This window comes from Pezoporus wallicus, unplaced genomic scaffold (assembly GCF_028554395.1).
Source record: "Pezoporus wallicus isolate ANWC-B61680 ecotype Strahan unplaced genomic scaffold, APGP_CSIRO_Pwel_v1 contig_2545, whole genome shotgun sequence".
Taxonomy (NCBI): Eukaryota; Metazoa; Chordata; class Aves; order Psittaciformes; family Psittacidae; genus Pezoporus; species Pezoporus wallicus.
In genome coordinates this window covers 84411-97031 of record NW_026640157.1, presented here as the reverse complement: position 1 = coordinate 97031, position 12621 = coordinate 84411, and the positions used below count along the sequence as shown (strand labels likewise).

Genomic DNA, 12621 nt, shown 5'->3' with positions numbered 1-12621 from the left:
CCTGCTGCCAAGGAACATCTTGAGGAGCCCAGTGCGCTCCCAATTCAGAGGAGGCTGCCATTAGTTGATCTGAGAAAGCAGCTCTCCATATCCAGAGCACACCAGCCTGCTACACAGGAAATTACCATAAAGATGATTTGGGTGAATTCTTTTAAGTTGTTCTGAGACCAAGAAATGAAAAGGGATAAAAGTGAGAGGAATGTACCTAAATCAAAGGTGGCTGAAGCACTTATGGAATTAAAGGATAACCAACAAATGCTTAAAAAGAAGCATTTAAAGAAATAAATGGGAGAGTTCCATTTCAGGACATGAAATCAGTACCAGTCCCACACCAATGGCACCATCTCACCTGCTTGGGCTTGGACTGGGAAGCAAATATAAAGATTTTTCAGATGGTTGACAAATATTGAATTTCAGTTTACAGAAAGAGACAAGCAGCATCTGGCTCTTGCAAAAATTTTGCCCCTCACATATATTTTGACTGATCCAATTTCAGTTTTTTCTAAGCATAGCTTAGATTCACAGTGTCTTCACTGGCACAATACTTTAATATATTCCAATAATGAATTAGAAGAGTTGGCTAATATTGTAAAAATTTTTCCTGCAATTAAGTGAAAAGCTAAACATATTTTCTTCATTTCCATTTCTCTGCTCATCTATCAGTGCTGTGTATGACCCTTACTGGCAGTGTATACAACTTTGATACTGCTGATAATACTTACAGAAAAAAGCAACATGCATTCAGTGGCAATCTAACATGATGCTACCTAACTTGGAAACATCAGATGCACCTGTATAAACTGTAGCAAGTGTTTAAACATTTCAACTCAAAGAATTTTCCCTGTTGTAGAAACTCGCCTTTGGTTGGCTTATGTGAGTAATATATGCTAGAGATTAATACTGATCCCAGTCTTCCTCTTATGAGAAGATGAGAACATCTTCAGGTTCTCCCACTCATAAAAGGAGATGGAGACAAAGCTGAATAATGTTTTCATTAAAAGAAACAAAAAGGTATATCAGCTGTGCAGGAACATACTTGCTCTCCAGCAGTCTTACAAAGACTAGATTCTAAAACTTACATAAAGAACAGCAATTTGTACAAGATAAATTACTCAAAAAAGGACAGAAAGTTAAATTGAGTGTCTGAACAAACACAGACCATCTCCAAACCAACTCATGTAGACAGATCAAGCATACCTGTCACAAAAACAAGTTATGATCCCTTCAGCACTAAGCATCTGCTCTCAGCCAGTTTCAGTTGCAAGAAGTGTTGGAATCTATAGACGTGAACCCCTATACGTACACTCTTGGCCATGGCTGCCTCCTCTTCCCCATCTGTTGGAACTTCCCCGTCCGTTGGAACTTCCCCGTCCGCGACTCACTTCTCTGTCCCCTCGTTTTTCTCTGTTCTCTGAACTTTCTTTTCCAAGGCTTTTCTTCTTTCCCCCTACAGTCTCCCAAGAAGTCTATTTGGATAGAATTAGATATAAAAGTCAAAAAGAAAGAGACAGGTCTCAATCCATACTTCCACCTCACACCACTCCAATTTGGGGGGCGGAGTATTTGCATAACATCACATAATGTAATGCCTTGCAAATGACACTGATGCAAATGGAAAAGAAAAACCAGGGTGTGTTTTATTTTTTTATATAGAAACATAGAATGGTTAGGGTTCAAAAGGACCTTAAGATGATGCATCATAGAGAGATGAGGCTATAACAGACTTTAACTAGTTCAAGGAACCACAACACAGAAAATCTGCAAAGCAAGCAACATTTTCCCTCTCAACTACTTCCATAAGTCTATAGCAAGGGAAGATGCACAGAGCTATCTTTTTCCCTCAAGGAAATGAAAATATGCTTATAAACATCACTGAACAAGAGACTGATGAGAATAAGAGAATAAGCACATGGCCTAGGGGGAAAAAAAATAAACAAACTGTTGTGGTTTAAACCCAGTCAGCCATAAATCAGCCATGCAGCCTCTCTCTCACTTCCCCCCTTCTTTCCCTCCCCCTGTTCCCAGAGGGATGTGGAGGAGAATCAAAAAGAATGTAACTCCCACTGGTTGAGATAAGAACAGTTTAGTAACTAAGGTATAACACAAATCACTACTGCTACCACCAATAATAATAATAATAAAGGAAATAACAAGGGAAGAAAATACAATACCACCCTCCGACGGACACCAAGCCCGACCCCACAGTGAACTAGCCCTTCCGGGTAACTCTCAGTTTACATCCTGGGAATGACATGCTGTGGTATGGAATACCTCTTTAGCTAGTTTGGGTCAGGTGTCCTGTCTCTGCTTCCTCCCGGCTTCCCCTCCTCCCTGGCAGAGCATGAGACTCACAAAGTCCTTGGTCAGACTAAACATTTGAGCAGTAACTAAAAACATCGGTGTTATCAGCGCTGTTCCCAGGAAAAAAGTCAAAAACACAGTGCTGCACCAGCTACTAAGAAGGAGAAAAAATGACTGCTACTGCTGAACCCAGGACACAAACAAACAAAAAAAACAAAACAAAACAAACAAACAAACAAAAAACCAAGAAAAAAACCCATATTCAGACAAAGTAGAATTCAAGCACCAAGAGAAAGAATTGCAGAACAAACTGGGAAAACTGGGGCCATAAGCCTGACCATCCACTCCTAACAGCTACAGCTCATCACATGCAGCAAAACACTGGAAAAAACCCTATGTTTAAACAAGATAAGGGACCGAGGTCCAATCATCAGGCTTCGGCTTTAAATTCTGTCTTTAAAATAAAATGATTCTACCTCTCGGCATGGGAATCCACCATAGACTATTGAAGCTGCCTGTTTTTGTAAGGGAGCTAACTGATTACAATTTCAGCTGAGGATGCCTGAAGCAACCCAACTGACAGTTCTGAGCCTGACCTCTGAAAATACGTAACAGAAGCTGCCTTGCAGGCCTGATCTTAGAAAGAAGAAAAATCTGAAAGGTCCCCTTTGTTCTATCTTCAAAGGTTTAGGAAGTAAAACATCATTGAGCATAAAATGGATCTCATGCCTGTATTCAAATTAAATGAATAGAAGTCTTGAGGGGGAAAAAAAAAAAAACATGTCCTTCTCTACTCTCATCCACAAGCCTCTGTTTATCCAAAGCCAGACTGGCACAACTGTTGCAAGTAAAAAGTCTTCATAAAGACTAACATTCATACAGCATAAAGCCTTAAAGATCAGAGCATTAAAAAATTAAAAAACCACCACACCAAAACCAGCAGAGTACCAAAGAAGTTATAATTAGACATTGTAGCTATTACTCCTTGCCCTGCAAATTCCCCAAATTGGATAGACACATCTTCTTCCAAATGAAGTTAAAAACCCCCAAACTTATAGTGTGTCAAAGCAGAGTGGAACTAGAAAGAGAGTTCTGGGAATCCACATTCACAACTAGTATCACCTCTATTTCCGACTTTACATCAGATCCACAGTTAAACTGTTCTGGAGTATACTGCCCTTAAAATAAACCCTTCAAGTTGGAGGCCCACAAACTTCCACGAAGAAAAATAAGTTTCTTCATGCTCTGATGAGAACCCCTTCTAATTAACACTCCTTCCTTGGGCCCTTTAAGTTCTCTGTATTTGTTTGAGTTTCATTCTGCCTATAGAGAGCAGTGGGTCCAGAGGGACTTGTCAAAAAAGCAGAACATACGGATACATTGCTTCTACTTGAATAAAGAATTCAGAAAGTTTCTTCCATGACATGATCACTTATAACAATTTGCTAAAGGAAGCATTTAGCATTCCCTATCAACCAGAAAACTATTTTCAACTAGAAAATAGCAAATCTGAGAAGTACAAGAGAATGCAAACCCAGCACATTACCAAGAGAGATTTAATCAGGGTGAGATGCTCTCTTCTACTCCCAACTCACCAGCTCACTCAGTATTATATACTTCTCTGTTTTAGATGACCTCGATTCTTAGAAACTAAAAGGGGATAGAAAAGAAAATCCTCCAAGTATAACAGTATGTATCCTAGATTTAGGGCGTGTCATGGTTTAAACCCAGCCAGAAAGCTCGTTCACTCACTCCCCCCCCCCCCTTTTTTCCTCCCTCTTTCTTTCCTTCCCCCCCCCCCTTCCCTGCTCCCAGAGGGATGGGGAGGAAAATCAAAAGAATGCAACTCCCATGTGTTGAGACAAGAACAGTCCAGCAACCAATGTACAACACAAATCACCACCTCTACCACCAACGACAACAATGATAAGACAAAATAACAAGGGAAGAGAATACAATACCACCCGCCAAAAAACGAGTCCGACCCAGAAGACCCCGTGTCCTTCTGGGTAACTCCCAGTTACACCCCACCCCGGGCATTACATGCTATGGTATGGAATACCTCTTTGGCTAGTCTGGGTCAGGTGTCCTGTCTCTGCTTCCTTCTGGCTTCCCCTCCTCCCTGGCAGAGCATGAGACTCACAAAGTCCTTCGTCAGGGTAAACATTACTTAGCAACAACTAAAAACATCGGTGTTATCAGCACTGTTCCCAGGCTGAAAGTCAAAACACAATGCTGCACCAGCTACCAAGAAGGACAAAAACTGACTGCTACTGCTAAAACCAGGACAGGGTAAATTTCTTCATTAACAATAAACCAGAGCACACATCCTGACAAATGACAGAAAAATACTGAATTTGCAGCATTAAGAAAGGAAGCCCAGGTTTCTTTCCCAATTTAGGTGAGATGGAATCTAGTTTAATACCCTGAATAAACTGTAAGAAGTCCCTCAAGCAAAAACTTAAACTGCAGCAAGACATTTTAATGATATCTCTTGGAGTAAAAAACTTCTCTGTGCACACTGTTTAGTCTTCTCTTTCTGTTTTTCACTATTCCTACAAATGAGCAACACAGTGAAAGGAGCATCTACTTGCTCTATCCTCTTCAGCCATTAGTAGCGTTCTCAGTTCAACTATCAGACAGAATCATAGAATCGTTACGGTCGGAAAGGACCTCAAGATCATCTAGTTCCAAACCCCCTGCCATGGGCAGGGACACCTCATGCTAAAGCATGCCACGCAAGGCTTCATCCAACCCAGCCTTGAACACTGCCAGGGATGGAGCACTCACAACCTCCCTGGACAACCCATTCCAGTGCCTCACCACCCTAACAGGAAAAAATTTCTTCCTTATAACCAATCTAAACCTCCCCTATTTAAGTTTGAACCTGTTACCCCCTGTCCTGTCACTACAGTCCCTAATGAAGAGTCCCTCTCCAGCATCCCTATAGGCCCCCTTCAGATACTGGAAGGCTGCTATGAGGTCTCCACGCAACCTTCTCTTCTCCAGGCTGAACAGCCCCAACTTTCACAGCCTATCTACATACGGGAGGTGCTCCAGTCCCCTGATCATCCTCGTGGCCCTCCTCTGGACTTGTTCCAACAGTTCCATGTCCTTTTTATGTTGAGGACACCAGAACTGCACACAATACTCCAGGTGAGGCCTCACAAGAGCAGAGTAAAGGGGCAGGATCACCTACTTCGACCTGCTGGTCACACTCCTTCTGATGCAGCCCAGGATATGGTTGGCTTTCTGGGCTGCAAGCGCACACTGCCAGCTCATGTTCATATTCTCATCAACCAACACCCCCAAGTCCTTCTCCACAGGGCTGCTCTGAATCTATTCTTTGCCCAACCTGTAGCTTTGCCTGGGATTGCTCCAACCCAGGTGCAGGACCTTGCACTTGGCATGGTTAAACTTCATGAGGTTGGCATTAGCCCACCTCACAAGAGTGTCGAGGTCCCTCTGGATGGCATTCCTTCCCTCCAGCCTATCAACCGAACCACACAGCTTGGTGTCATCAGCAAACTTGATGAGGGCACACTCAATCCCAATGTTTATGACACGGACAAAGATGTTAAACAAGACAGGTCCCAACACCGATCCCTGAGGGACACCACTCGTTACTGGTCTCCAGCAGGACATTGAGCCATTGACCACAACTCACTGTGTGTGGCTATCCAGCCAGTTCTTTATCCACTGAGTGGTCCATCTAACAAACTGATGTCTCTCCAATTTAGAGACAAGGATGTCATGTGGGACAGTGTCGAACACATTACACAAGTCCAGGTAGATGACATCAACTGCTCTGCCCCTGTCCATCAGTTCTGTAGCCCCATCATAGAAGGCCACCAAATTGGTCAGGCAGGATTTCCCCTTAGTGAAGCCATGCTGGCTGTCACCAAGCACCTTGTTGTTTTTCATGTGCCTTAGCATGCCATCCAGGAGAATCTGCTCCAAGATTTTGCCAGGCACAGAGGTGAGACTGACTGGTCTGTAATTCCCTGGATTATCCATTTTCCCCTTCTTGAAAATGGGGGTTATATTTCCCTCTTTCCAGTCGTCGAGAACTTCACCTGAATACCATGATTTTTCAAATATGATGGCCAGTGGCTTAGCAACTTCATTTCCCAGCTCCTTCAGGACCTGTGGATGGATTTCATCAGGACCCATGGACTTGTGCACGTTCTGGTTTTTAAGATGGTCTCAAACCAGATCCTCTCCTACAGTGGGCCCAAGGTCTTCATTCTCACAGTCCCTGCATCTGCCTTCCAAGACTTGGATGGTGTGGTCAGAGCCTTTGGCAGTGAAGACCGAGGCAAAGAAGTCATTCAGAACTTCAGCTTTCTCCAAATCCTGTGTAGCCAGTTCTCCTGAGAGCTTCCGGAGGGGGCCTACATTCTCCCTAGTCTGTTTTTTATTCGCTACATACCTATAGAATCCCTTCCTGTTATCCTTAATACCCCTAGCCAAGTTTAAATCTAACTGAGCCTTAGCTTTCCTAACCTGGTCCCTAGCTTCCCAGACAACATCCCTGTATTCTTCCCAGGCCGCCTGTCCTTGCTTCCAGCTTTTATAAGCCTCTTTTTTCCTTTGAATTTTTCTCAGCAGCTCCTTATCCATCCAAGGAGGTCTCCTGGCCCTCCTGCTGCACTTCCTTCTAGTTGGGATGCAACACTCCTGAGGTTGTAGCAGGTGATCCTTGAATATCAACCAACAGTCTTGGGCCCCCCTGCCCTCTAGAGCTATATCCCATGGAACCTTCCTAAGCAGGTTCCTGAAGAGGCCAAAGTCTGCTCTTTTGAAGTCCAGGGCAGTGAGCTTGCTGCATGCTCTTTTCACTGTCCTGAGGATCTCAAATTCAACCATCCTGCATCCAAGGCTGCCCTGGAGAGTCACATTTCCAATGAGCCCTTCCCTGTTGGTGAGCACGAGGTCAAGCATGGCACCTCTCCTTGTCGGCTCCTCTATTACTTGCAGAAGGAAGTTGTCTTCTACACAATCGAGGAACCTCCTGGATTGCTTGTGCTGGGCTGTACCTTCACTCCAACAGATATCAGGATGGTTGAAGTCCCCCATGAGAACAAGGCCCTGTGAGCGTGAGGCTTTTCCTATCTGACTGTAGAGTGCATCATCCTCAGGCTCCTCTTGGCCAGGTGGTCTTTAACAGATCCCCACAGTAATGTCTCCTATCACTGTTCTCCCTTTAACCCTGACCCACAAACTCTCTGTTGACTGATCACCTGTCCCCAGACAGAGTTCCATACTCTCCAGCCTATCCCTAACATAAAGAGCAACTCCCCCTCCCCACCTGCCAGGCCTGTCTTTTCTAAAAAGCCTGTAATCTTCCATTCCAACACGCCAGTCATAGGAGCCATCCCACCATGTTTCTGTGATGCCTATTATATCACACCCCCGTAGACGTGCACACAACTCTAATTCCTCTTGTTTGTTCCCCATGCTACAGGCATTTGTATAGAGGCATGTGAGCTGAGCTCCAAATGAAGCCAGCTCATTGGCTGGAGCAGCTGGAATATCACTACATTGCTCTGAGCATTTATATATAGATGCAGAAACCTCCTCCAATTTCAATACTGACAACGCAAAACCTACAGAAGTTACATAACTGAAAATATCTGCCTGCCCTTTAAGGTTTATAAAGACTGCCTTCTGTGCCAAACTCAGGTCTCAGGGTTGCAGAGGTGCTACAAAGTAAGTACAAACACTGCAGAAAAACCAGGCCTGTGTCTGACAGAGCATCGAGTTCTGCTGCAGATTTAAAACTGCTGCATGTAAATGAAAGCCAGAATGACTCTGCAAGAGACCAGCTGAACACCCATATTTTCAAGGTTCAGCCTATTCTAAAGCATGCATGCAGTAGAGAAGCTGCTCTAGTCTCCATTTCCCTCAGAAGAATTTTAATGGAAAGATGGAAATCAAAAGCCTCCAAAATATGACTTTGCCAATCACTTTTAAGAAGTAGAAAAGCACAGCAAACAGAGTGGTTTAATACGAAGGTAAAAACTTACCGTGTCTGAACTTCCTTCCAGCAGTATGTTGATTGCTCTGTTCACATCCCCATTACAGTCATGTAGTGCCACTATGCACTCATCCTGGTTTTTCCCTGTCACTTCGATAAGCTGGCAGTAAGAGTCAGACATGTTAAAATATCCAAATTGTCATTACAAAAAAAAAAAACAAATAGAGTTAGCACCGCCACAGATTCTAAAAAAGTACATAGTTACTGCATCAAAGCAAACTAAAATCCTAAATAAACACAAATTAAATGGTAATCAAGAAAGCACTCTCTCACACTTTTTTTTTCCCCTTTCACTTTATGCTCACAGCAAATGCTGTCACTCCTGGGACAGCAGCATATGAGGGTAAAGATGCAAGAGACCAGGATAACTCCAGTATCATCCTCTCTCTCCCCAAACATCACCCTCTTTATCCCACTGTGTGAGAACAGATATAAGGTATGCCATGGCAGAGAACAGATCCATCTGGAAAAACATCCAGATTAAGAAAAGAATTTATTTTTCAGCCAGATCAGTGCTCTCGATCCATTTCACAGCATAAGGCCACACAAAAGGCATAAGTGACAGCTGCTTAAGGAGACCTAGTATGGAATTATGCTCCATGGGCCTGTGGTACACATCCTGAGGTGTGTGGGATAGAAACAGTCTTGTCATGGGACATCCAGCAACTCCACCCAAAGAAAAAAAAACAAAACAAAACAAAAAACCCCCCACAAAAAAACATGAGCAACAGAACAAGTTTATTACAAGAACAAAAAGCACTTAATACTTCAGAGAAGATTTTACAAAGGAAATCAAAAAATCTGATCCTCTGCTGCATTAATGCATTCACAATACTTCTTCTCTCCTGGGTGTACTCCTTCATGAGTTGTGATGCGTTCGGTAGGACAAAATCACTGATATCCACAGCAGAACAGGGACCTGAATTCTCAATACTGCTGGAATTAATGGTCTCAGCTATAATTCAGTAATGGAAGCTCAAGCATCTACACCCAAAACTCAGCATGGTAGAGGAAATGATTTCATTTTCATAGTATAATGCTGTAATTTTAACACATATACAGATCTGGAAGGTCAGATTATTTATTTTTTTTAACAACACTTCAATTCACTTTCAAGATATTAGATTTTTACTTTTCCTGAAAAACAGCCAAGATATTGGCAAACTCAGTTTACACAGGTGACATTTTTTCCATGTGAGTGTACATGTGGACAAGCAAAATGCACTCTGTATTCTGACAAACATTAAGCATCAGGACCATACTAGAGTTATCTTTGCTGATGTCTCTTCCAGAAGGTATGAGCCTTGGCTTAAAGGCTTGTCTACAAAGGAAAATACACCAGTGTAACTATACAGCCAGAGATATATAACTATATATATGTGTGTGTATGTTTCCACACAATTTCTTGTAAACAGACTTTACAGTGCAATAAGAGCACTTTTTCCTACTTAAACTTATGTCCTTCTGAAAAAGGTTTCGTCTAAATCAGAAACAGACACTCTAGCTCCAAAATGTAAACCAACTTTGGAACACCTTATTATTGCAGGGCATAAGAACTCTGTACCATAACAAACATACTTGTTTCACTTTATCTTCAAAATCTGCATCGTTCTTATCGTAGATCATCTGAGCAAGGCGAATCTGTTCTGCTGTTGCCTGTAAAACCCAAACATCCAATAAAGTACACAGAAGGTAACAATATATTTTTTTTAAGTATCTCCTAGTGTCTTTTTTTTTTTTTTTCCCAGAGTCTCAAAAAGAACATATGCAACAAGCACAGAGGTGCTATGGGGAGGGGATTAACATCTCCTCTATGCCCATTTTATAGTCAAAAAGGTAGCTAGGATAGAAGCAACTTCAAAATGTTCTAACTTGTTTGAACCACAGTTAAAGGTCACCACATAGACAAGACAACCATATAATAAAGTAGAATTTATCACAGAAGCCTACACTTTGATATTATTACTTTTATTTAGTATCTACCACTCCAGAATTAGAGTTTTATCATAGCAAACTGGCACCGTATTTCTAAATTAACCACATCTGACAATTCCTGCTCCCATTACTTTCCACAACTCTCCCAATAACCTGACTCTAGTTTTACAAGCACTTAAGAAGAAATCAAGTCTTGCCTCAACATTTTGCCAGTGAACAGTTGCACTTATTTTCTTTATAAGCAAATACTGGTCTCTGAAAAATGCTAAAGGATCTTGCTACTGACGTAATGTTTCTGGACCACAAATCCATGCTGGCAACTTCTCAAAAACCTGAAAGACTAAAATAGATGGATGCAGTAAAGTGCCTGTCATGGTTTAAACCCAGTCAGGCAACTTGTTCACTCACTCCCCACCCCTTCTTTCCCTCCCCCTACTCCCAGAGGGAAATCTCCCGGAGAGGAGAATCAAAAGAATGCAACTCCCATGGGCTGAGATAAGAACAGTTTAGTAACTAAGGTAGAACACAAATCACTACTGCTACCAACAATAATAATAATGATAAAGGAAATAACAAGGGAAGAGAATACAACACCTCAGCACCAGCCAACCGATAACTTGCCCCCCCCCAGCCCAACCAAGCTCTGACCAATACCTCCTCCAACCCTGCAGTCTCCCAGCCCTTCCGGGTAACTCTCAGTTACATCCTGGGCATGACGTGCTGTGGTATGGAATACTTCTGGCTAGCTTGGGTCAGGTGTCCTGTCTCTGCTTCCTCCCAGCTTCCCCTCCTCCCTGGCAGAGCATGAGACTCACAAAGTCCTTGGCCAGACCAAACATTTGAGCGTTATCAGCTCTGTTCCCAGGCCGAAAGTCAAAAACACAGCACTACACCAATTACCAAGAAGGAGAAAAAATGACTGCTACTGCTGAACCCAGGACAGTGCCATAAATCCAAATAGGCCCCAGAGAGAAAGCAACTCAAGAACATTAACATCTCATCATACAGGCCACTCTTCATATTGTGGCATTTGCAGTCTAATTCAATTGCACTCCCATGAAAATACCAAAGATAACTGCTGGACCTAATTTGATTTGTGCTCAAACAGAAGAGGCTACCATCTCATACTAGAGAAGGCTGATACTGAAGAGAGCCAAGACCCAAAATGCGAGTTGATGTGCTGCAGATGACTTCTTCATTGAGAAGGGGAACTACTTTATCCACTGAAATTCTTGATGGAAAGGATTCATCCTGGGCAACTGGTTGATTTACACCTTTCAGTCTCACTTCACAGGATACCCACATGAAATTTTGTGCCTCATGAGTTCAGACTTAATCAGCCTCAAACTGCTTCACTTTTGGAGTTAAATAAATACAAGCTCTAGAGGAGGTAACTAAGTGTAAATCCTGAGAAGAGTCTAAAAATTACTCCACCATATACCACCAGCTGCTTATCTGCTGAGAAGTTACTGAAGCTGTCCCAGTTCCTTGAGAGAAGCAACATTTGCTGTGCTCAGAGGCTATGTTCCAAGACAATTAGCATTCGTAATGGAGTTAAGGACTCTGCACTACTTCACATTTTCAAAGTGTCATGCTGATAGCTTCATACATCAGTTGGTAACACAGGGAAGAACCTGCTCTGGAATACCCCATGACAGCCCTGGTACCACCCCTCCCACCCTCTATGAAAGCCTCCTGGCAAGCACAGTACTCTGTGCGAAGGAGCTCGCTCTTGGTGTCTGCTGAGAGCTCAGCAAAGAGCAAAAGCAAAAGGTCTGCTGGTTTCAGGACATTAAGCCCTGTTGATCTATCTTCTCACTCTGATTTAAGCCTCCTCAGGCCCACTGCAACTTTTAACCTAGTGAAGAGATTTCCTTTAAAGGTATCCAGAATAAAAACGTTTAGACAACGCAATTTCTGTAGACATGACAGCATATTTGACCAGAAACAGGAAACCGTTTTCATTTTTTTCTATAAACCAACTTTTTTCAAGTCAATGTTAAAAGACAAAAATATACCAATTTTATGACAATATCAAATGTTTGACAGTATCTTCAGTTTTCCTGTGTAAGGCGAGAGCTTAGAAACAAGTAGGTGCGATATCACTAATGTTTATGCCAGTGGATTACACCCAGATGAAAACTGAAGATTCAGAAGAAAAAAAGCCAACAAAGCCACAAGAGGTGTTTACTATACAAACACCAAATCAGTGTCACCAAGTTTTGGTTTCTTTCCCCAGCAACTGGTGGTTATTTTTAAGGCACCAGCGTTACAAGTAACATTGTAGTATCCTACAAAAGAGTATAATTAAGTTTTAATTGCAACTATAAGAAAATAGCAGCATC

At 42.4% G+C, this 12621-nt stretch overlaps 1 protein-coding gene across 1 annotated transcript in view; it reads right to left on the bottom strand.

The window, feature by feature from the left end:
* The window catches only part of LOC130603762 (ubiquitin-associated protein 2-like), a 150599-nt gene that overhangs the window by 107045 nt on the left and 30933 nt on the right, over positions 1–12621 (bottom strand). Inside the window, exons 3-5 of the mRNA XM_057417774.1 lie at positions 9920–9997; positions 8331–8441; positions 1304–1466 (exon numbers count right to left, since the gene is read on the bottom strand). Coding sequence (XP_057273757.1) covers positions 1304–1466; positions 8331–8441; positions 9920–9997 — 352 coding nt within the window. The remainder of the gene's footprint in view (positions 1–1303; positions 1467–8330; positions 8442–9919; positions 9998–12621) is intronic.